The sequence below is a fragment of the Malaclemys terrapin genome, chromosome 5, assembly GCF_027887155.1.
Source record: "Malaclemys terrapin pileata isolate rMalTer1 chromosome 5, rMalTer1.hap1, whole genome shotgun sequence".
Taxonomy (NCBI): Eukaryota; Metazoa; Chordata; order Testudines; family Emydidae; genus Malaclemys; species Malaclemys terrapin.
In genome coordinates this window covers 75,134,472-75,161,121 of record NC_071509.1, presented here as the reverse complement: position 1 = coordinate 75,161,121, position 26,650 = coordinate 75,134,472, and the positions used below count along the sequence as shown (strand labels likewise).

At 36.9% G+C, this 26,650-nt stretch overlaps 1 protein-coding gene across 1 annotated transcript in view; it reads left to right on the top strand.

The window, feature by feature from the left end:
- The window catches only part of TLL1 (tolloid like 1), a 196,766-nt gene that overhangs the window by 156,764 nt on the left and 13,352 nt on the right, over positions 1-26,650 (top strand). The window contains exons 15-20 of the mRNA XM_054031008.1: positions 382-507; positions 4,363-4,523; positions 7,468-7,648; positions 17,330-17,455; positions 18,405-18,532; positions 26,363-26,576. Of these exons, the coding sequence (XP_053886983.1) occupies positions 382-507; positions 4,363-4,523; positions 7,468-7,648; positions 17,330-17,455; positions 18,405-18,532; positions 26,363-26,576 (936 nt within the window). The remainder of the gene's footprint in view (positions 1-381; positions 508-4,362; positions 4,524-7,467; positions 7,649-17,329; positions 17,456-18,404; positions 18,533-26,362; positions 26,577-26,650) is intronic.

Here is a 26,650-nt window from a genome sequence, read left to right as displayed (position 1 = left end):
TACAAATTCATTCTGTTGGAGATAAAAGTGCCCTTCAAGTGACCCTGTTGAGGATTTCCAATCATTCTCTCAGTACTTTACACAACCTTTAGATTGCTGCTGCCTAAATCATTGTATGCTGGCCACAAAGTGCTTATAAATTAGGTCTGTAGCTGTCAGTTGCTATTGTAGTGGAAAAGAGGAACATACGTTTTATTTACCCAGTTTCAGGTCTTTAAGATTTTAAAAATGCTCCAGTCAGTGGAGATGATGTTCTATATAGACAAGTTCAATGGCATGCACACCACTTGCTGCAGATAATATCAATCTGTTCAACAATTAGAGATGGGGAAGGTAAAGACTTTTAATTAATGCCTTTTCCATTCTTTTATGTCTTCATAGAGGAAGATGAATGTGCCAAACCTGACAAGGGGGGCTGTGAACAGCGGTGCGTGAATACCTTGGGTAGTTATCAGTGTGCTTGTGATCCTGGCTATGAACTTGGACCTGACAAAAAGAGTTGTGAAGGTACAGTATGCTGCTAATTTAAAGAAGTCCTAAAATTTATAAGGTATGTCATTTTATAAAGCCATTTTTTGCATACTAAAGCTTATGCATTAGTGAGTATAGGTATTGGCATGCAGCTTGAAAAATATCCTCCACTGTACAATGTCTGTCTATAATAGTCTTATTCATTTAGTATTAATTACCAATTTATCCTGTTCAAGTTTTATTGTTATTCAACTGGAAAATTATGTACAGTAGAACCTTATTAATTCACACTTCACTGATCCATACACTACATAATTCGCCTTCAGAAAAGAGCATTTTCTCTGTGTGTATTAGGAAGGATTTAACAGCATAGCAACACACTGAGATTTCATATTTCAAAGACTTCATTATTCTTATAAAATTATCTGACATAAATTTACTCCATACATAAATATACATTGCTACAATGTATTGTAATTAAAACTAAGCTTCACTTGTCAAATGAATGAAATACTGGTTTGTGATATGTTATCCTTGCTTTTATAACTACATTTGTTCACTTGCTCCCTCGTTTGCCAAAATTTAATGATTTGCAATGGGTTTCTACTGTTATTTTAGAGTGTCCTTTTACTTATCATTTCATTTTAAAAAGTCCTGTTTGAAATATAATCTGATATCAAAGCTTTTTATTAAAAGCAAGGAAACTAGATTTAATAATCATCTGAAGAAATCAAAAAGGCCCTTAAATGGAAGATATTGCAAAACTAGGATTAGATTAAGATATTTCTTTGCCCATAACACTGAATATATGCACACTAAATGATGCTCAGTATTACGGTCATTAAAATAGCGATAATCATATGCTAATTCACAAATTCTAGTAAATTCAGACATGAGACATTTTAGACCATCCTTCTTTCATCTATTTTGCCTAAGTATTGTAAGCGGTCTGAGAACATTGCCCAGTGATGTGGCTCTCTTTAGATGAAGTTAATGGGTACTATCTCTGAATTCTTTGATATTGTGGGATTAAACCAGATTTATGACAGTAACATTCATTATTTATTTTGTATTTAGTTTCCTTGAGCTTTATTTTAAAGATAGTATTAGAAATGTATGAGACATTTCAGTATCCTTAGCTCATTGACATGATGAGTACTACGGCTCATAAGAGTCCATCATGATGTTTTGTTTCAAATTCCTCAACATACACATGAAAAATACCCTATATTCCAAATACGCATTATGACATGGGATGTCTGGTTCCAGGATCCTGCATGGAGATGCAGGGCTTGTCTGCTGATTCATACTGGAAGCCAGAACAAGTGTATCCCAATCCAATTGTAAAAAGTGTTTTTTTGTCTGGGTGCCTATCTCGATCAGTAAAGACTAGGGAAGAGAGGAGGGTCTTGCAGAAAACTCCCTAAAACAGACCGTTCAGGAGAAATTACCTCCCACTGCTCCCATACAGAACCAGGAGCAGCTCTGATGAGAGTTGGAAGCACTCTTGAGAGCTGCTATCCCTTCACTAGTGTACCTGCTCAACAGCTTCCCCTCTGGCTATATTTCAGAGAAGGTAGGAGACTAACTCTGGCTACTCCATTGCCTCCTTCCTGACACAGTCACTCAGGGTAATCCAGGAGAGGGAAAAGAAAGGAGAACTTGAGGATGAACAGCCACTTGTGTGACAGATTTTCGTTACCAATGGGGATTTGCCTTCCCATGGGACCCTCAGGAAGGGAGTCCCTGGGGTGTGACACTTGCAGCTCCCCTCATTCTTGTCCCACCCCAGGTTAGAGCAACTTAGGGATCTGTCTAACTTATGCCAACTGACCATGATCCCCAAGGCTTTCTAAACCAGATGGAAATAACCAGAGTGCAGTATGTTCCAACCAACATCCAGCTTTCAACTCACCTTCTGCACCACTAGGAGCTGATATGCTGGTTCTATACCTCCATGCTGGGTGGGGGAGTACGTATAGGTGGTTTCAGGTTCTTTAGCAATGCCTGAGTGTCACAAATGTAGTGAATCAGGGTAAAGAATCTGCCTCCAAAATATTGCTTGTGACTTTTGACTTGACTTTTTTGAAATAGGAGTTTGACCCTCAGGCTGAAAAGTTAGTCACTCCTTCCTATTTGTGCTGTGTGTTTGGTCATATGGTACACTTCTGCGGCCTGATTGGATGACTGAATTTTTTTAACAGGAGAATAATGAATGACTAATAAAGTTAGCAGAAATTCTTCTGAAAAAAGGTGAAGCAATGAAACTTTCTGTATTCATTATATTGTAGAAACACCTGATGACTGTGTACATATTTGTGAATAAAATAGTATGAACCCCATGAATAAGAGAGCGTAGAATAGAATTTGGATAATTTATTCCCAAATACATTCTGATTTTTTCACCATATTATTTGAACAGCTGTATTTTTAACAAAAGTAAGCTTTGTACATGAATAATACCTGAGCACCGTAGAATCATAGAAGATTAGGGTTGAACGAGACCTCAGGAGGTCATCTAGTCCAACCCCCTGCTCAGCAGGACCAACCCCAACTAAGTCATCCCAGCCTGGTCTTTGTCAAGCCAGGCCTTAAAAACCTCTAAGGATGGAGATTCCACCACCTCCCTAGGTAACCCATTCCAGTGCTTCACCATCCTCCTAGTGAAATAGTTTTTCCTAATATCCAACTTAGACTTCCCCGCACTGCAACTTGAGACAATTGCTCCTTGTTCTGTCATCTGCCACCACTGAGAACAGTTTAGCTCCATCCTCTTTAACACCCCTTCAGGTAGTTGAAGGCTACTATCAATTCCCTCCTCACTCTTCTTTTCTGCAGACTAAATAAGCCCAGTTTCCTCAGTCTCTCCTCATAAATCATGTGCCCCAGCCCCCTAATCATTGTTGTTGCCCTCCGCTGGACTCTTTTCAATTTGTCCACGTTCTTTCTATAGTGAGGGACCCAAAACTTGATGCAGTACTCCAGATGTGGCTACACCATTGCCGAATAGAAGTGAATAATCACTTCCCTCGATCTGCTGGCAATACTACTAATGCAGCCCAATATGCTGTTAGCCTTCTTGGCAACAAAGGCACACTGTTGACTCATATCTAGCTTCTTGTCCACTGTAATTCCCAGGTCCTTTTCTGCAGAAAAGGCTTAGCCAGTTGGTCCCCAGCCTGTAGCAGTGCATGGGATTATTCTGCACTTGTCCTTGTTGAACCTCATCAGATTTCTTTTGGCCCAATCCTCCAGTTTGTCTAGGTCACTGTGGACTCTATCCCTACCCTCCAGTGTATCTACCTCTCCCTCCAGTTTAGTGTCATCCATGAACTTGATGAGAGTGCAATCCATCCCATCATTCATATCATTAATAAACCATCACTGGGGGAAGAGCCCTTTTGGCAAGGACAAGGCACATTTATACAACCTATGCTGAAAGGACAGCTGAAATCTTTCACCCTTACAGATTTTGCATCAGGGATAAAGTGTGTAGAGGAGAAGGGGTGAGGGAAGCAGAGAGTGATGTGTCCCATGGAGCCTGGGAAATACAGATGAAGAGACAGGATCTGGGAGGATTGTGTGGGTATATGGAACTGGGTGAGAGAGAAAAGGGTGAATGTGATATAAAGTGTTGTGTAGTGTTTCAATGCACTCAAATGTCTTAAATTAGATTGTAAGCTGTTGAAGTCAAGGACTATTCTTTCCTTGTGTTCGTGTCATAGTACAATGGAGCCCTGATTGTGATTGGTCTCTCTGGGTACTACTGTAATACAAATAATGTCTGAGAGGGCTGAATCTCTTACTTCATATGTGTCTGTTAATAACAAAATGTGGTTTCAGGGGAGCCTGCAAACAAGTGAGGTGCTTCCTTTTCATTTTACATTACAGCTGCTTGTGGGGGACTTCTGACAAAGCTAAATGGGACTATAACCACGCCAGGATGGCCCAAAGAATATCCTCCAAACAAAAACTGTGTGTGGCAGGTGGTTGCTCCCACTCAATACAGAATTTCAATGAAGTTTGAGTTTTTTGAATTAGAAGGGAATGAAGTAAGTAACCATGAACTGAGAATTATACAAACTCGTCAACTGTTGCAGGATTGTTCAAAAATAGAAATTGTCTCATATAACACCATTGCTTCAAATACTGACAATTTCCATGTAAATTCCTGTTTTCATTGACTTTGAGTTTGGGACTGTTTCTGGAGTCTTTCAAAACATGCATAGCATGGCTTGCTCTCTTTAAGATATGAGTATCATAATGTATATTTATTAAAATAAATGTCTTTGCTGAGCTTCAGCTGGCTTTTTTGTAAACAAACTAAAACAAAACAAATGGATGAGCCACTAATTGGAGAGAATTCAAGACAAGACAAAAATCTGGAGGAACTGAATTAGGCGTAGAGAATAAAAATACTGAGTATATATAACTTGGTTAAATGAGGAGCAATGGAGCATTATAGCCATCTATAACCATTTCAAGGTGAGAATCCTAGGAAAGGAAAGTAATTTTTAGAGTGGAACAGGATGTATAATAAGGAACAATGGAATGAAATAAGTAAAAAGAGCATGTAGACTGAATATCAAAATAAACTTTCTACTTGGATTGTGGAATGAATTCTCTGATTTTTTTATTATTATTTTTTAAGCTCCCTGGCTTCAGATAATTAATTATACAGCATCTCAGTCTTTTACAGACATAGAATCATAGAAATGTAAGACTGGAAGGGACCTCAGTAGGTCATCTAGTCTGCACGGAGGTAGGACTAGCTATTGTCTAGATCATCCCTATATGGTCTTGATAATACCCATAGAACATGTAATTTGTCTAACCTGTTCTTAAAACCCTCCAATGTTGGAGATTCCACAGTGTCTCTATGTAATTTGTTCGAGTGCTTAACTACCCTGATGGGAAGTTTTTCCTAATATCAATCCTAAACCTCCCTTGCTGCAATTTAAGCCCATTATTTCTCATCTGGTCCTCAGTGAATTATTTTCCTCCATTTTATAACAACCTTTTACTTACTTGAAGACTTTTATTGTGTCTCCATCCTCCCCCACCCCGTTAATAACTAAAACCTCACAAATCCCTATGAAATAAAGAAATATCATTATTAGAAGAAAAATAAATTAAGCAAACTTTTTTTCCCCCAAAATTGCTGTTTTCTATCTAGCTCTAAGTTTGTGTCTCCATTTTTCAGATGAGGAAACTGAGTCAGTTGTCCAAGGTCACACAGGATTTATGACTGGCAGATTGTGGAAAAAAAATTGTAGATCTCCTAACTCTCAGCCCTGTGTTTTGATCATAAGACCGTTCTCCTCTCTTGTGTTGCTAAAAATAGATGTTAGATGGATAATACTAACAGAAGTTGTGAATGTCAGTACTTTGTTATCCAGAAGAAACTGTTATAGTATATCAGGCCACTAATATATTTTATAGAGTGTCTAAAAATACAGACATAAAATGGGTACCTACAGTCCACATGTTAGAAATTATTTAAATACTTATTTATTATGAGACTTAATTAACTATGAAATTGTTTTTGCTGAATAAATAATTTGAAATTAGCTGGATATATTTATATACATCTTTTCTAATAAATACAATTTTAATATACTTGTACTTCTATTAATGTTTTATATACTGCCATATAACAGAAATTATATCACTAAGCCTACATTCAAATAATATTACATGTCCAATTTAAACCCACAAAAGCATTAAAATTCACCTTAAGTCATACTGATAGGCTTAGCAGTGGATATTGGGTTTTATCTTCAGTGTTCACATTATTGGGAGTTGCATGTGAAAATTCCAGGTATCAAGCTGAGAATTTAACTCAGGTGAGTTAAAGTAGACTTCCAATTGTAACTCAGTATTTCCTTGTGCCTGTTGCATTAAGCAAGACTCTTAATATTATTTAAGTGGAGTTATTATGACTGAATTAGCTGCATTCCACAGCGGTAACATGTGAAAGTGATTCCAGTAGTTATAAGCACTTTAAACCTTTCCCTCCATTATGGCAAAACATTGGAAATCATTTTTATAGTCCATAAGGAGATAGTAACAAAAGCCAAAATAATCTTTTTGTGTGGTTTAAAAAAATAAAGATTGTGATTTATAAAATTCATGCTTTCATTTCATGCACAATCTAAGCCTTGTATGAATCCCCCGGCCACTGTTTTCTCTTAAGCTATTAATTGCATACAACTGGAACATTTTTGATTAAATGATTGATAGTTGAGCCTAAGAAGCTTAGAAGTTTTTGAAGTGGAAGGTTTTATATAGACATGGGATTATGCACTGAAAGTATTATCCTGTGTAGTAGGCCTTGCATAAGGGCTGATTTTTTTAAACCTCCTAGTGAAAATGACACAAATTAGTCCTCTAAATTATATCAGTGCCACTGTTGAGAAAGAAGTGACACTATTAACAATGCAGATTTATACTTTCATAAGAAAATAACATGTTCTTAAATTTACAATGGGTAAGACTTGGCTTGCAGAATTTCCATATTAAAGGTAATATATTTTAGATTATAGGATGTTAAAAAAAATAACAAATCCGCAAGCATACAGAACCCATAAATGTTTATGACTCAGAGATGACTTTATTCTTCAAAGTGAACATTTGGAGGCCTCAGTCTAATGTCTTCAGAGTTTTTCCTTTTTAATTAAAATGGCTGAGCTATTAAACACTGTAAAATGTAGACAATGTAGACACTACATATTAATGCATGAACCTTGTCTTAAAACATGTCATTTAAGAACTTAAATATGTTGTAGTGTTTAAAATTATATTGAAACAAAATCAACAAACATTTATAAAGGAGTATCAGAAAAGATGCAAAAATATTAAATATTGAAAAGTCAATAAAATATTAACTTTGTAACATAAATCAAGAGAAGATCTTACATTTTAAGTGTAGAGGCACTTGTATGGAATTTTTATCTATTTTTGGCTAACCAATACAAAAATCTTTCTCTTTCCTAGGTTTGCAAATATGATTACGTGGAGATTCGTAGTGGCCTTTCTTCTGATTCCAAACTGCATGGTAAATTTTGTGGTACGGAAGTGCCTGAAGTTATCACATCACAATACAACAATATGAGAATTGAGTTCAGATCTGACAACACAGTCTCAAAGAAAGGCTTCAAGGCCCACTTCTTTTCAGGTATTAAAAATCACTCATGTACTATGGATACTCTGAGTATAGAGTGTCTAGATGCAGTGAATCTTTTTCACAGGTTGTGTTCTTCATTGCACAGGAGATGAATGTGAAAGGCCTCTCTCCTTTTGATTACAATTTTAATTTTTGGTTCAATTTAATAAGTTAATAAAATATAACAATAGTTATCTAGAATTGAAATATATGTATATTGTGGGAAATAGCTGAAATAGGAGGGTTTTTTTCCCTAACAATCCAAACCCATATTCTACAGATATACACAAACTGGGATGTAAAAGAGAAGGGAAACCTCAAAGTGTGTGCCCAGAATTTACCACAACAGACTTCTGTTACCCCAGTTTCTTTCTTTGTTTGTTTGTTTAATAATCCCAATCATAATGTGATGTAAATTATTTATTACAAAATATAAGTACATTTGTATTTTGCTTTCGTTATCTCTTTTTCTTATTAAATTGCATTATTTATGACTTGTCTCTTGCTAGGTATTTGTTAAATACTGTAGAATCTTTCTTGCCTGATTTTGAACGTTTTAAAGGTTTATGGAAGAACCAGTCCTGATTCTGAAAACATCTAGGAACATGCGTATCTTTAAGTACATGGGTAGCTTCCATGTGGCAAATCAGAACTGGTATAAATTGTCATAGTTCCATTGACTTCTGTGGAGCTGTGACATTTTACACCAGCTGAGGATGTGCATCATTGACTTTAATGGGACTATTCATATGAATAAAGCCTGTACGCAAATGTTTGAGGAGCACAGCCATAGTAATCACCCACTTAGGACTCTGTTATAACCATGTTTCCATGTGACAGGATACATTCTGTTAATAATACTGGAATTCTTCTTGTGTAATTAAAAATATCAGTTACTGCATCTAGGAGTTGAATTTTACCCTCTCATTTTCTGATAAGAAATTCAAGTTCTTCAGAGCTAGAAATATACTTAAGTTTAGTATGTAGAAAATATTTTATTAGCTTATTTTATTATTGTGCTTTTGGTTAAATGTTATATTGTAAAAGCCTAAGTAAACGCAGTTTCTGTCTGGATAGTTTCAGTAACTGAGGAATGCATGATACGTTTTGTAGGAAAGTTAAACAGTATGGTTCAGCATATTATGTAAGTGATGTTGCTTAGATCTTTTACAAAGTGGGAAAAATATCTGTCAGAAGCTGTAATGTACGTAGACAAGAAGTTTAAAGTTTAGCAGCCCCGAAAGGAAGTCTGATGTTTTCTTTTATGCCTTCTCAGATGGTTTATTCTAGCAGTGAGGAAAGAGCAAAGTAAATGATATTTCCCATACATCACACAAAGTTATTAACAAGTGTTTTACCTCCTGAAAGCTTTAAACATACTTTATTTGCTGATAATCACATTTCTGCAGACACATTGAGATCAGTTTCTGGTTTATGTAAATGACATTTTTAAGGTCACAGAAGGTTACTTTTCCTTGTAAAATGCCAGTTTAGATTGTCATAAAGCTGTAAAGGTTAACTATGTATTTGTACCTAAATATCTATGCACATGAAACTTATGGGGCCCATCCTGCAAACCCTTGAGTGAATAGTCCTTATTTACATGCTTAAGGGTTACCTATTAAAGGCAGTGTGTATTATCCTGTAAACAAGGGCTAGTGGCTAGCATGATCTAGTCCTACATTTTCAGATCACTGGTAGTATTCAGTATACATATTTCTGAGTTAAACCCTATTATTCTGATACCTTTATAGAGGTGCAGTATAGCAAAAGTAGCCCTGGTATTCACTGTAATCTGCTTATTAGCTGTAGCCCAAAAGTTATGGATAATGAACATATTGAATATAGATTCTGTTTAACAAGCAATCTCTTTTTCTACATTTTTAAGTGTAGATGAATTGTTTAAAGAATGTTAACCCTATTAGTAGTCAAGGTTTGTACTAAAAAGCACTCAGAACAACTGAGTGTGTTGGGGAGGGTTGTTGTTCATGGGGTTTAAAGGATGGGCTTGTCAAATTCTGTGACTATTTATTTATTTATTTTTCTTTCGTCTCTGTTTTGAAAACTAATTTAGTTCACAAACCATTTTTTCCTGGTAATTTAAACTCACTTTTTTTTTAAAGGGCTAAATTTATCTCTGGATTAAATTCACTAAAGTCAGGGAACTTATACTAGCGATGAACCTGAACCAAAATGTTTTTCTGGTTAAAGGGAAACCTGTTTTGCGTAGTGGGGATAGAAAAAACTCTCTCTCTCTCTCTCTCTCTCTCTCTGATCCTTCAAAAGAACTGGATGGCACACATGGGTATTCCGTATTCACTGAATACTGTGCATTTATTTTTCATTAGAATTCTTTTCCATTCTGCTCTCTGCTCATTTTTCACAGTCTGTCTGTATTTACTTTTCACCCTGTTTCCCACTCGGTTCCATTCGCACCATCCTTTTTCATTTAGTTGTTTTCTTCTATATGACTGGCTTTTGTTCCTTTTATCACAGAACACCCACCTCATAATATTTTAGTCTAAGTCAAACTTTTGAATCCAAGATGTTCAAATGAGTTTGAAAGTACATAAAAGAAGCTTGTTTTTTCTTTATCAGTGCACTGGCAGTTAGTCACCCTTTCATCATTATAGACAACATGTGCTCTTGATCCAGGCATTGAGGGCACTATATGTATTGAAATCTTCAGCACATATATTTTGACTTCTGAAAGTTGACATTAGATCATCATTTGTCCTGACCCTATGTTCTTCTTTAATTCCTCATTTAATTATGCCTTATGAAAAATACAAGACTATCTTTAGCAAAGTTTACAATTAAACAATGTATAGATTAGAAAATTTAGGCATGTATTTATTATTATTTTTCAGTTTAAAAGTTGTGTTGGAAGGCCGTTAAGCATTGCACTAAAATCATAATAGAATCAATACAACCTCTTTAAAACTTCACCATTCTAATTATACAGCCAGACATCATCAAAAAAATCTAGCAAAAGGGCAAACCCAATATCTGTCTGGCAATCCACCCACCAGCAATAGGTACATGCAATGCTCAGCAAGAGGATAGTAGATTAACAAAATGAGGGAGAGAGCCAAGACGTTTAAAAAAGAAAAGGGCACCATCTTGTACAACATTCTTACATACATCCAAGGGCTTATTTTGGGACTCTTTTGTGAGGGAATTCCACAACTATGAGTCCTCAGCCATGAAAACCTTGCCTACCTTCTAGCTCATTACTGGCTGAGCCTAAATTCTGTGAGTGGACCCCACCCCAACAGATTGTAACTGTTGAGTATAGGACAAGAGACAACCTAAATTATGAAGGATTTTATATTCTAATATTACAACTTTAATTATGTCCTTTGGCTAGAATTTGAGTGTAACAGACTCCCAGGTGCTACCTGAAGGAACAAACAAGCAACTATATTCTGTAACATTTCCAGTCAATGGAACAAATTTGAAGGAAGTCCAATTAGAAGCATATTACAGTAGTCTACCTGAGAGTTGACAAAGTCTAGTATGACTGGGGTAGGTTTATGTCTGAGGAAACTTTCCATACAAGCTGGAAACACTGAGCTCCATGAAATATATTCAAGTGTGACCATATACACGCACACACACACACATACTTACTTTTGTATCTGTCTGACAGGTAGTAATCATACTGTCAGAATAAAAGGCATGTGCATACTGCCAATAAGTTCTGCAGAACACTTAGTCTTACCCAGGAACATCACCTCAGTCGTTCCTGGAATGGTTTCAACAGTCTTAGCTGAACACATGGGCAGATACACAGCGTTATGCCTTTTTTTTTATCGTAAGCATTCCAGTGATACCACCATTCTGTTTGTTCTCTCCAAGCACTTCACAAGTATATGGGATCTAATGGAATGCTTAGGGGAAGATGTGTAGGTATCCACAGCCACCTTCTTTGAGTTCTTCCCCTCCAGGAATGAGCAAAGTGGAAAAGTAACACTGCACAACCCCTTCTAGGACTGAAAAGATTGGGACAGATTACCTTAGAGAGGAGATGAATGAGAAGGAACATGATAAAGAGACCACAAAATAACGAATTGGGGAAAGTAGATCAGGAGCTTGTATTCCATTTTTAAAATGCAAGAACAAGGGGACATTCAATGAATTTGAAAGATGGCAAATTCAAACCAAATAAAAAAAATACTTGTTTGCAGAATGTGTAATTAGATGATGGAACTCATTGCCATAGCATATTAACTGATATAGCTGAAAGCTGAGCAGGGTTAAAAAAAATTAGACATTTATGTGGAGTTATCTAGAGTTAGACTAGTAAATATATTTTTGAAAAAGTTTTGGAAGGGATATAAACACTCACTATTTAAGATATAAACCCATTTCTAACTATTGAACCTTTGTAGGGAAATTTCCTTGGGGGCAGTTTATCCCGCAACTGACTACTGTGGAGTTTTGTTGTACCTTCCTCTTTAGCAGCTGATCCTGGCCAGTGTTGGAGACAGAATACAGGATGACACGGCCTATTAGTCTGATCCAATAGGATGTTCCTATGAATTGCCAAGAAACAAATCACCTGTTTCTGTATAAGACATCTCATGTAGTCAAATTTGGTGGACAAAATTATGACAATCCCATCCCACAAACAATTCTTGCTAAGCTGATACTGACCCAAAAACCCATGCATAATCAGTTGTGCCATACAGGCCTTTCAGCATCTTACAGTCAGGTCTCAACTGCCAATTTTAAAAAAGGGTAAATGGGATGATGGGTAACTATAGGCATGTCAACCTGACATCAGTCGTGGGTAAGATAATGGAGTGGCTAATTTGGGACTCAATTAATGAAGAATTAAGGAAAGGTAATGTAATTAATGCAAATCAACATGGGTTTATGGAAAACCAATCCTGTCAACCTGACTTGATAGCTTTTTTTTTTAATGAGATTATCAGTTTGGCTGATAAAGGTAATAATGTTGACATAATATATAGAGATTTTTCTAAGGCATTTGACTTGGTACCACATGACATTTTGATTTTAAAAACTAAAACAATATAAAATTAATATGGCACAGATTAAATGGATTAAAAACTGGCTGATAGGTCACAAAATATAACTGTAAATGGGAAATTATCATTGAGTGGATATGTTTCCAGTGGATCCCAGAGGGATTGGTTCTTGGCCATATGCTATTTAACATTTGTATCAGTAACTTGGAAGAAAATATAAAACCATCACTGATAAAGTTTGCAGATGACATAAAAATTGGGGAAGTGGTAAATAAATAAGAGGACAGGTCACTGATTCAGAGCAATCCAAATTGCTTGGTAAATTGGGCTCAAGCAAACAAGTCTTTGATTATGGCTAAATGTAAGTGTAGACATCTAGGAACAAAGAATGTAGGATGGGGGGCTCTATCCTGGGAAGCAGTGACTCTGAAAAAGATTTGGAGGTCATGATGGATAATCAGCTGAACATGAGCTCCCAGTGTCACGCTGTGGCCAAAAGAGGTAATGCAATCCTAGGATACATAAACAGGAACTCTTAGGGGTAGAGAATTTATTTTACCCCTATATTTGGCACTGTTGCGACTGCTGCAGGAATAGTGCTTCCATTTCTGGTGCCAACAATGCAAGAAGGATGCTGATAAATTGGAGAGGGTTAAGAGAAGAGCTACATGAATGATGAAAGGATTAGAAAACATACCTTATAGTGACAGAATCAAAGAGATCAATCTATTTAGCTTAACAAAAAAGAGAACGTTAAAGGGTGACTTGATTACAGTCTATAAGTATCTAAATGGGGAACAAATATTTAATAATTGGCTCTTCAATCTAGCACAGAAGGGTACAGAATGATCCAATGGCTGGAAGTTGAAGCTACCCAAATTCAGACTGGAAATAAAGTGTAAATTTTTAGCAGTGAGAATAATTAACCATTGAAACAATTTACCAAGGATCTTAGTGGAATCTCCATCACTGACAATTTTTAAATTAAAATTGGATGTTTTTCTAAACTATATTCTCTAGGAATTATTTGGGGAAGTTCTTTGTCCTGTGTCATGTAAGGGGGCCAGACTATATGATCACAATGGTCCTTTCTGGCTTTGGAGTCTGGGAATCTCAGAAACACAAGATAAAAGGATAATCTTGCATGGTTGCCATGGTTAATAGGTGTTTGTAGATGCATAGCAAAATGTGAGTGGAGAGTTCTGAAAACAAAGGTTTATGCACCAAGTTTAACATGGTCATAGAAAAGTATACATTTTAGAGGATCAGAGAGACTGAGTCAACAACTGAATTCCATTCACACACCCATTTTTTCTAATAATAAATTCCTATCTCTTCACTAGCCAGTCAGCACCCAAATTTTCATAGTGTTCCAGAACGCACATATTTAGCCAAGAATGCTTATGTGTGAGTGTATTCATATGCTGTGACTTGAGGGATGTTTCAGGGTGATTTTCTATAAGTAGCAGAACAGCTGTTCTATAGATGTAATCTAGTGTCTTGAGGAGGGGGAAGGGATAATTTAAAACCATCTTGGGGCTGCAGGTAACTGATATTTTTTGTAAATAGTCGTCAATATTTTTTAAATTAAATATTAAGTTTCAAAGCATAAAACTTCCTATTACAAGTTTTGTGCCCTTCATGTGGATAACTGGGCAACCTATTGCAAGGTTTTTGCTGTGCGCACACAAGGAAAAGTAGGCTGCTGAATCATTCAACATGGCCTTGCTTCAGAAAAAAAAAAACAATGTTTGATTTTCTGTGTAGGAAAGGTGATGGTCATGGGAGCAGCTATAATCATTTCTTTGAATAAGGCTCTTAAACAATAGTATGATTAATCACTGGTAGCAACCTGTTGTTAAACTGCTTCCATTTATCATGTACTCTAGAGTTATTTTTGTGGTTTTGAATAAATATGATGTTATGCATGCTCATTTAAAACAGTCACTGTGTCTGATGCATGATAAGAATTAATTTTACTGGGGTCTTTTTGTTTTTGTTTTTTTGGTGGGTTATGATTCAGTGAGCAGTTAAAAAAGAAAAGCTTAAATGTTTCTACCCTTGAGCAGATTCATGTTGGAGCACACACTCACCTCTGGCACTATCCTGGTACATTTATTTCCACAGACAAGAAAACTGCCTGCAAAGAGAAAATTTTTGTTTTTGAATCATGCAAGGACTTGATACAGGTTGCCCCCTCAGGCCGAGTACGTATTATTCACAGACTGGTGGCCTCTGGGGGTCTCAGAGGTACGACCACATGTCCTCTAAATTGTTAAAATCTAACATTTTGTTGAGAATGGATCTTTCCCTATACTGAGTATTGAAACAAACACACAAAAAGGAAGAAAGCATCCATTCAAAATTGGGAGACTGATTTCCATCTGTCAGCACAACAAATGATTTTGTTTTTACTCAGCAAAACATTTGTTTCTATAACTAATACAAACTAATTTTGAAACTGAGCTACAGATATGATGGAAAAATCCATACTGATTTATTCAACATCTATAAGGTTTGTTCAACAATTGCATCCTTCATTAAGTGTGCAATTAATTATTTCCATCCTAGTGTCACTAAGCTGATCTCTTCTACCTTTTGAGTATTGTTTTGCACAGAGCTGATCTTTGAAGGGATCCATCATAGGCCCATTTCTTTATGCACATGTCCCTTTTGAGATTATTCTTCAGAATAATACACATTTATTTAAAGTGAGAGTAGACTTTTCTGTTTCAGACAATTTGGCAGATGGAGAACTAGAAAGGGCCTTTACTTTATTTATTACAAAACTTGACTGGAATGTCCTTGTTTGTTACCTTTGAGGAAAGCATTTGATCTTACCTTCCATTCTTTTCACTAGGTAAATGGAAAGTAGATACTAATATATAGGAGAGGAAATGATTACAAGTTTCTGTTATTGTTAGTTGCATTCTAATTTCTTATTTGCTTGTCACCCTTCTAAGCTTGCAACAGGGAGTATGTGCTAGTGCTTGCTTTTGCAAAGATGAGAGATTAAAACTTTTGCTTGAAATCAAATAATGCATGATGTTGACTTTGTGTTCCTATTAAAAAACTTGCAAGAAGTATCCTTCTGAGTTTTTATGTTTTTCTAAATGATCACAAATATAAACCGCTTGTGTGAAGTGTATTTACTTTTAAACTGTTCCTCCACATTCAAATCTGTTCACATCTGCAGGAAGCTCCCAAGCACTCTCAATGCAAACAGATTTGAGATTTATAGTACAAATGAAATTGCAGTAGAAACTTGGTTTTGACTTGCAGGATTTTCCTATGAATATATATCATCATCATGTTGCTGTACAGCAATGTATTGTAAATACAAATAGATTTACTGAAGGGCTTGCAAGTCAACAAGTCAAGCTTCATGTACATTTTGGCAGGTAAAACTCAGGTATAAGTACTTAGACAATAAAGATTCCTTTTGCTGTATTACTATACATATGCTTCAACAAAGGTAGGGAGAAGTAATACAATATGAGTAAAACAGTAACAAGAAGCTTAAATTATACAAGACAGCTTGTGTTTCTGTAGAAATTCCTACTGAGCCAAACACAGTCTGAAATATTGCATATTAATTTTGTTAAGAAATAACACTCCCTTTCATATGTCTTAAGAAATCTGAGGGCAAATGAGATGCATGCTCTGTATCCCAGTTCTGAAACAGTCTGACTTCTGATATGACCATAATTTGTTCACATTTTTTTTGCATGTTGAAACGACAGAGGTCGGTGTGATATGCCATTATATATGTATGTCAGGAACAGTCTGCCAGTTTTGATTTAATGGACCAGCCCCACCTAAAATGACAACAGCCAAATGACACAGAATGGTGGCAGCTGATGCCTTCTGCTGTAATGACTGCCTGTTAATCTAGTTTGGCTTTTTTCCCTGCAGTGAATTTGGTGGCTGTGTAATGTAGCTCATATTTTCTCCCCTACCGTCTGGTTGATTTCTAACACGCTAAAAGCTTTTTTAGAGAGGATTACTTGTTAATAAACAGGACTGCATGCTATATGGCAGATCTCCCTGAAACAATTAACATCGGTTTCTTTTCTGTGTTTTTTAACAATGTATTTTCCCTTTTGAGATGTTTTGTAATGTCCAGATTCATTAAAATCAAAGCACATTTTTCACTCTGCTTGAACAAAATAACTAATTGATAATGTTTATGATGAATAACTTATTTTTAATATCAACATGTGCAGAGCTTGAAACCTTGTTTGGCCTGAACATCCAATTTAAATACATTGTAGAATTGGTGTGAGGTGGAAATACCTTATGTGTTTGTCCAGATAGTAAAACTCCTTGTTGTGCATGGAACTGTGGCCACTGAAGAGATACTTTATAAAATCTATATCAATAAAACTAGCTAAAAAAGTAATATTAGCCATTTGTTCTATATCTTTTATTTTCTTGAAACTACTTTGTTCTGTCTCTTGAGAAATAGACCTCACTTTCCATAGGAATTTACTAAAATAATAGTGCCATAGTGCAAGGTTGCAGGCTGAACAATGAATGGGTAGAACTAAGGTACAATTAAATTGCCATACTGAGAAGAATAAGGTCTGTGCCTTAGTTTACCCTTTTCTGGACTTAAACATTCATATAAAAATGTTGTCTACATTCTACAAGCTATAGATGTGATGCTCACAGAACCATGTTGTGTATCCCTTAGACAAGGACGAGTGTTCTAAGGACAACGGTGGCTGCCAGCATGAATGCATCAACACTATAGGAAGCTATGTCTGTCAGTGCCGCAATGGATTTGTGCTACATGAAAATAAACATGACTGCAAGGAAGGTAAGGATTAGGGCATTTGAACAGCAGATAGTAGAGACGACCCAGCTATCTTTTAGAAAGTTATCTTCATCTCTGTAGAAAGTTATCATTATGTAGAAAAGAGAGGTACCTTTTAATGCAAACCAGCAGGGTCTACATGGGGCAGTGAGAGCACTCTACAAATCACATCCCTCTGGTCTAGACTGTGGTGCCGTTTAGACAAGCCCTTACCTTCCTTCAGAGTGTGTTGTGAGGCTTAATTCTCTAATGTATATAAAGTCTTTTGAGATTCTTGAAGGGAAAGTACTTAAGAAGGTGGAGTAGTTTTATCATTTTATCCTCACTTTATTTAAATTTAAATGTTAGTATTTATTTAATGAGAGGAACTTCTACTAATTTGATTAGGACAAAGAAGACCTTGTATAGTCAGACATTTCTCAGTAGATATTCATGATTCATTCAGTCTTTTGCCAATAACAATCTCTCTCTCTCTCTCTTAATCATGGTTTCCCAACCAAAATCAAGGTTCAGTACCTTTAATGCCTGCTTTAGTGGGAGGGCAGAAAAGCAAAATATGAATTTTTCAGGAAGGAATTCCATTCTGGGTTTTTCTACTTAATTTTATTTGTGAGGAAGGCTTAGTAGCGGGAATGGCAAAATATTGACTTCATTTAGATAAATGGTTTAGGCATATCATTCATATATATAGTTTGTTTATAGAAGGTTTATGTGATCCATTGTAAACAACACTGTAAATGTAATGGTCAATCAGTAAACAAGCAGTCCTAGATTAATCTCCATGATGTATTTGCCAAAGGTGATGAACATGATACCGGATACTGAAGAGGTGATTAGCTAGCTTCCTGAAAATCCTTTCCTTTCAATGAATCAGTTGATAAAAAGTCTGCTTTTCTGACTACATCTTTAACACAGATTTCCAAACTAACTGATGCTATCATTATTGGCACAGCTGAGTGTGAACAGAAGATCCATAGTCCGACTGGAGTCATCACAAGTCCTAACTGGCCAGACAAATACCCAAGTAGGAAGGAATGCACATGGGAAATCAGTGCCACTCCTGGTCACAGAGTCAAATTAGTAAGTTATTTAAGTGTTGTTGTTTTTTAACTAAATTTCCTCCTGAGCTGTCCAGCTACTTTCACAGTCCACTATATGAAAATAATATTGATCTATGTTCACTGATCAATTGGCAGCCAAAAAGTATGTTCTTTATATTACACTAGTTAGTAAGAATCCACTAACTTTTAAAATAAAACCCATTATTTTTAAAACAATGAATATTTACTAAAATGTGTTATGAAGATATCAACATTTTAAAACAAAGATTAATATGAAGTTTAACCCTCAGTGAAGAATTATTTTAAGAGTGTTAAGTGAGTGTTCCATAATACTTAGATGAAAATTCAAAAGGTCTGATTTTTTTTAATCTCAAATATTGGTTTAGAGTATTATTTTTGTCTGATTATATATAATTGATTCAGAGGCTTGGGACACTTTCATGTACATAATTCACATGGACATTCCAGATTCACTGTACAAGATTTCTGCACTTTGATTCTCAGCTTTTTTTAGATTTCACCGCATTATTGTGGTACAGCACTGAGCTTCAGAGATGGGATGCTCTTAAGGGTGTGTCTTCACTGCAATTTGAGGTCTGATTGCAGCTCAGATAGACATAGACATGCTAGCATTACCCCATTCTAGAATGGCTAAAAATAACTGTGCTGCCATGTCTTCACTTGCTTCAGTGTGGGCTATATAAGCACATGGGTACATATCCCTTGGGCACATACTCATGCTGCTAGTCTGTGCTGAAGCCCATGCCCTTGTGTCTACACTGCTATTTTTAGCTGGGCTAGTGCAGGTTGAACTAGTGTGGGTTTGTCTACCTGTCCTGCAGTCATACCTCAGAGTCCAATGTAGACGTAGCCTAAGCCAACTTTGTGCCCTCCTCACCCTGAGCTGTTCCAGGCGCTGGAGAGGACCCTGGTGAAACAGCCCTGAGGCCTGTTTAAGTTATGGCAGATTCCCTGGACTGCCCTCTGGGAATCGCAATGCCCAGGGCCGGCTCCAGCATTTCTGCCACAAAAAAAAAAAAAAAAAAAAAAAAGCCACGATCGGCAGCGGCAATTCAGCGGCAGGTCCTTCGCTCCTAGAGGGAGTGAGGGACCTGCCGCAGGTGCTGCCCCTCTCCCTCGACCGCCCCAAGCACCTGCTAATTAAGCTGGTGCCTGGAGCCATCCCTGGCACTGCCCAGCATCTCATCAGCTCTGCATGCTGTGTCCGCACCCCGAACATGCCCTTCCAACCTTCGGCATGTCCCTTATATTTAAGGCTTGTGGAATGGTACTCAGAATGCAGCCTTATAGGCATCTTCTGCAGTGTTAGTGCCAGAAGAATTGTCTCCTAGTCAGTTACTGAACTCTTAGGTCCTCTTTATGCTGCTCCAACCCTTTCCCCTGGCATAAAGAAGCCCGAGCAGGAGTAAGGATCTCACCTAAAATGCAATGCAGTAGTTTTCTCTTAAACAGTCTTGGTCAAACAGGGGACGAAAATGTACCGTAACAGTAGGAAACACCTTTTTCAGAGACAGGGCGGTGTGAAAATAGAACTTGCAAAACATACTAAGGCAACACTAACATAATCACTCTACACTAAAAGCCTGAATTTCGGCCTTTAGGTATGCTCCTAACTGAGCATAGCAATGCCTGTCCCTTTGTGGATCTGGCTGTAAATGCTTAAACCCTACATGCAAAGAGAGGACGAATGCTCTGCCCATTCACTGGGTTCAGTGAGTGTTCAAGTAGAGTGGAGAGGGAGGGTGGGCCTGTGCTGGCTCATTCCCAACAAGTGAACTTCTCCCATATGAACAACTTTTATTTTGTGTATATCTTATCTAGCCAGAGGCATGGACAGATTTTTATAAAAGCACTTTGAGTGCCTGTAAACTCAGCAGGAAAGCTCATGCATTTGGATTTCCTTGCTGAATTTTAGTTTTCTCTCTTCCAGAAGAAACCATTCTTAAATCTTTATCAACTGTTCCTTTTTCATTTGAAATAGAATCTGGGTAAACATTTTCAAAAGCACCCCAGAGGCCCAGTTTCAAAAGTGAAAGTCAGTGGAAGTGAGAGTTGAATGTCAATGAGAGTTATGTGCCTAACCTGCCTACGAGCTTTTGAGAATCCCACTAGGCTGCACTACCTGCATCTTTCGGTGCCTAAATACTATTGAAAATCTGGTCCTAAGCATCTAAATCACTTTTGAAAATGGGGTTTAGGCCCCTATGTTATTTAAGTGTTTTCAAAAATCATAGAATCATAGAATATCAGGGTTGGAAGGGACCTCAGGAAGTCATCTAGTCCAACCCCCTGTTCAAAGCAGGACCAATTCCCAACTAAATTATTCCAGCCAGGGCTTTGTCAAGCCTGACCTTAAAAACCTCTAAGGAAGGAGATTCCACCACCTCCCTAGGTAACCCATTCCAGTGCTTCACCACCCTCCCAGTGAAAAAGTTTTTCCTACTATCCAACCTAAACCTCCCCCACTGCAACTTGAGACCATTACTCCTTGTTCTATCATCTGGTACCACTGAGAACAGTCTAGATCCATCCTCTTTGGAACCCCCTTTCCGGTAGTTGAAAGCAGCTATCAGATCTGCCCCCCCCCCCCCCCGCATTCTTCTCTTCTGCAGACTAAAGAATCCCAGTTCCCTCAGCCTCTCCTCATAAGTCATGTGCTCCAGCCACCTGATCATTTTTGTTGCCCTCCGCTGGACTCTTTCCAATTTTTCCACATCCTTCTTGTAGTGTGGGGCCCAACACTGGACACAGTACTCCAGATGAGTCCTCACACCAATGCCGAATAGAGGGGAATGATCATGTCCCTCGATCTGCTGGCAATGAGCCTACTTATACAGGCCAAAATGCCGTTAGCCTTCTTGGCAACAAGGGCACACTGTTGACTCATATTGTCCTCCATCCTTGAAAAAAAATCAGAGAGCTAAAGGGTTATCATCCTTTCTGATCTGAATAGTGAAACTCTGTTAATCAAACAAAACTGGCTTCTTTATTTACCTAATGAAGTGTTCAACAACCACTGAAAGTTAATGAGAGCTGAGCACCTAACTCCCTTAAGCTCTTTTGAAAATCTCACCATCAAGTATAGTGGACAAGTATAACACTCATTAGCAAAACATTTCACAACTAGAATTTCTCAACTGTGCTAAATGTTTGTATGGAAAGATAACACATTACATTATTTTATTCACAATCTTGTTAGCTGCTTATCACTTATTTTGTATTTGACCCATATACCAATAAAACTAATGCAGCACTTCCATTTTATAAATATTTCCTATTTTGTTTCCAAACTAAGTTCAAGTTCATTCCTACTTTTCCTGTGCCCAATGAACAGAAAAGATAAGCTTCTGCACACCAAATGAACCAAGTGAGTCCTGAAGCTGTGCGTTATTTTTGAAGTTCCGTGTACCTAATCTTCTCCTCTGAGTGCTCTTAGTTTTGATAAATCATTGCAGAGTCTTTCCCTGGTAACAGTAAAATGAAGCATTCTGTGTAATCAAGGTCTCCAGGAAACAATGGACATGCACTGTGTAATTTTTAAACTATATATCCAGATGAAAAAAAATGCTTTTGAAACTGTCTACATACGGCACAGAGAGAGAGAGAGAGAGAGTTTAAAAGCTCATTTGACACTTCAATTTTGGAAGTTAGTTTAAGTGAAGCTTAATTTGAGGAACATATATAAAAATGATTTTTGAACAAATGCATGGAAATGAATCTAGATAACATAGAAAAAAGAATGAGTTAAAGAAAACTGCAATAATTTTGCTCAGCCTATTGTCCTAAAAGTTCCCAAGTTCATAAGAACGACCATTCTGGGTCAGACCAAAGGCCCGTCTAGTCTGGTATCCTGTCTTTCAACAGGGGCCAATGCCAGATGCCCCAGAGGGAATGAACGGAACACATAATCATCAAGTGATCCATTCCCTGTCGCTCATTCCCAGCTTCTGGCAAACAGAGGCTAGGGTCACCATCCCTGTTCATCCTGACTAATAGCCATTGATGGACCTATCCTCCATGAATTTATCTAGTTCTTTTTTGAACCCTGTTAAAGTCTTAGCCTTCACAACATCCTGTGGCAAAGAGTTCCAGAGGTTGACTGTGCGTTGTGTGAAGAAATACTTCCTTTTGTTTGCTTTAAACCTGCTTCCTATTAATTTCATTTGGTGACCCCTATTTCTTGTGTTATGAGAAGGAGTAAATAACACTTCCTCATCTATTTTCTCAACACCAGTCATGATTTTATAGACCTCTATCATATCTCCCCTTAGTCATCTCTTTTCCAAGCTGAAAAGTCCCAGTTTTATTAATCTCTCCTCATACGGAAGCCATTCCATACCCCTAATCATTTTTGTTGCCCTTTTCTGAACTTTTTCCAATTCCAATATATCTTTTTTGAGATGTGGGCATGCCATGTATTTATATAGAGGCAATATGATATTTTCTGTCTTATTATCTATCCCTTTCTTAATGATTCCCAACATTCTGTTCACTTTTTTGACTGCCGCTGCACATTGAGTGGATGTTTTCAGAGAACTATCCACAATGACTCCAAGATCTCTTTCTTGAGTGCTAACAGCTAATTTAGACCCCATCATTTTATATGTATAGTTGGGATTATGTTTTCCAGTGTGCATTACTTTGCATTTATCAACATTGAATTTCATTGGCCATTTTGTTGCCCAGTCACCCAGTTCTGAGAGATCCTTTTATAGCTCTTCGCAGTCTGCCTGGGACCTAACTATCTTGATTAGTTTTGTATTATCTGCAAATTTTGCCACCTCACTGTTTACCCCATTTTCCAGATCATTTATTAATATGTTGACTAGAACTGGTCCCAGTACAGACCCCTGGGGGACGCAACATTTACTTCTCTCCATTCTAAAAACTGACCATTTATTCCTACCCTTTGTTTCCTATCGATTAACCAGTTAACAATCCACGAGAGGACCTTCTCTCTTATCCCATGACAACTTACTTTGCTTAAGAGCCTTCGATGAAGGACATTGTCAAAGACTTTCTGAAAATCTAAGTACACTATATCCACTGGATCCCCCTTGTCCACATGCTCATTAATCTTTATTCATCTTGATTTAAATTATGCAAATAGTATTTAAAGTTTTTTTATTTCAAAATGTTATTACCGAGCATAATAATAATAAAGGCGGCTGAAAAGTAAATTCTTTGTGTCCCTGGAAATGTGGGGATGCTATGGATAAAACTTTAAGCCAATTTCTTTGTTTAATATTTCTTTCAAACTGTTTTAATGTTTGAAATAGTTTAATATATAATATTTGCTTTTTCTTAAATCCTCTAGTTCTGTTTATGATTGTTTAATGATTATTAAAACAGGTTTGAAACTCTTTGCATTCTCTTTGCGTAGGACACTGACTTTATATTGTATGTCAAAATAACATATCTTTTAAGGAAGATCGCTTCTGTGCATTAGGCTCATAAACTCTAATTGTAATTCAAACATTTAAAATAATAAATTTCACAGGTTATTGATTGTAAGAAGTGCTCTGAACAACTGACCTTTCAGATTGCACAACTGAATAAAATACAGTGTGATTTTCCTTTTAAAAACAAAACAAAACAAAACAGAAAAAATCAAACTCAGAACTATAGACTACTGTTAGAGCACATATAGAATTCCCATTGATATTCACATTAGATTCACTCGATTGTATATTTAACCAGCTCTTACAGCCTCTCAGTGTGTGGATTTTTTTTTTAATTAATCAAATATTATTAGGGGTCCAATGACAACACATACCTGGCCGTATGAAGATAGGATGGTTGATTGAAATTTTAGAGTGGCAACGGGGATTGCTGCACATCTGTTTTTATTACATCTGTGATTTCCTTCCGCTCATATAAATGTCAACTTTTCCTATAAAATGAATCTGTGTCCATCCAGTACTATCTTTTCACTCTTCAGTTCTTTGTGAACTAAAACTGATATTCTGAGTATTCTTTCTCATTTGCCAAAACATCAGTGCTTCAGCTATATGCAATTCCTTTAGGACAGCTGGTAATATAAAGTGCCATCACATTTTATATTGGCTGACTTCCATCAGGGATTCAGTAGATTAGACTTGCTTTGGTGTACCAGACAGAATGTTCAGTTATTATGTGTGCTCAGAGTTAGACTATTTGCTTTTATTCCTTTTAAATATTGCTTCTGAATCTTTTAGCTTACTTTGCTGGAAATACACTGAGTACAATTAGGAGCATTAATTCCTAGAGTGCTTTTGTGATATTTTATTGTATTAATAAAACATAGTTTGAGAACCATAAGATTGCTAATTATTAATAATAATAATAAATAAATTCCACTGAACTGAATGAGCTTTCAATTTAAAGATTAATTAAAATGAAAATGGTCAGAGAAGTATTTCAGCCTCTCAATGCTTATACATAGTTCTCTATGACCTTTCATCCTTAGGGTTCTCGTTCAAATCTAGCACAGGTCAGTAGTGACCAGAAGTTCTATCTCATGGCTTTTTGATGTCCCATTTGTAATAAGCTTGGTGATCTCAGTCCAGTCCTGAATAGAGAAGCATCCATATATCACATAAATAGCACACTTGTCATGAGTTGGAACACTAGGTGGCAGTCTCAGTGGAGAAGACCAGAAGGATCTGGAGACTGAACTATTCCTTGCTCCTGGACGTGGTCCCTTATTATTAGGGTCTGATGATATGGTTCAGAAACTCCCACTGCCTTTGAGCTACCTGTTCTGTGGACAAATACATTTAAGATTGTAAAAAGTGACTTGTGATTTTTGGGTCCCTCAATTTTCAGGTGCCCACATCTTCAGCCAGTTTAAAGGGCCTGAATTTCAGAGAGTAGGGGCCAGACTCGGTGAATCAGACACCTTCAAAGTATCTTCAGCTGGATATCCTAGAATTGAGGGACAGAAAATCACTAGTCACTTTTTAAAATCTTGGACAACTGGACTCCACTCTCCAGGGCATTGGGGAGAGTTGTGAGTCTCTAGGAGCTCAGATAAACACTAAAATAAATGTTGCTGTGTGGAGAAGAAATATACAACAGACCTGAAAGTAAGTAATACTTGTGAACTTTAAGATAACTGCAGCAATGTTCCTCTTTCTTTGAGAGTTGGTGACAAGTAAAAGTGAGTTATGTTGGGGTTTATTTACAAATTCACTCAAAAACCATTTTTGCAGCTTTCTAAGACTGATTTCCTGGAGAAAGATGATTTTAATTTGCTGAGTGAAGCCTTAAATATAACCAATATTGTAGTTATAAAAATTGATTTATATGGCATAATTTTCAAAGGACCATGCTGTATATGTTTTACTTACAAAAGGCCATGTGGAAATGTTGTTTTCATTGGTTTAAACTGCATTGAAGAAGCACATATATAAAAGCACAATGGTCTCACAGATGTTGCAGGGCCCCAGTTATAAAAGGAACCAGTAGATTTTCTACTTTCTGGCTGGTTTTGGATGTTCTGTGAAATTTGGAATAATCCTGGGACCTAATTGTATGAATTCAACAGAATGCCTATGGTGTTCCAGATTTTCTCTTTTCTGCCATGGATTGGACACAATTGTCCTAATCCCTTTCATGTGAAGCGGTGCCCTGCCAACGTTAAAATTATTGTCTTTATTATTACTCTGCTTCCTTAGAGTGAGTATGTCATTCAAAGGTCCAAGCTTATAACCGCAACAAAATTACATGTGCTCTCAGTTGCAAGCAGACTGCATGCTGGAAACCTATATACAGTTCATTTTTATTATGTATAAGATATAATATGTATTGGAGTCCTTCTTAACACACTATTGTGCTTTCTTTTCAGACCTTTAATGAGTTTGAGATTGAACAACATCAGGAATGTGCTTATGACCACTTGGAAGTGTTTGATGGAGAAACAGAAAAGTCACCAATTCTGGGACGTTTATGTGGCAATAAGATACCAGATCCTCTTGTGGCTACTGGAAATAAAATGTTCCTCCAGTTTGTTTCTGATGCATCAGTACAAAGAAAAGGCTTCCAAGCCACACACTCTACAGGTTAGAAAATCAGGATGTCATTTACTGATCATTTTCCCTGGATGGAGACATTTGGGATTTTCTCGCTCTATGAG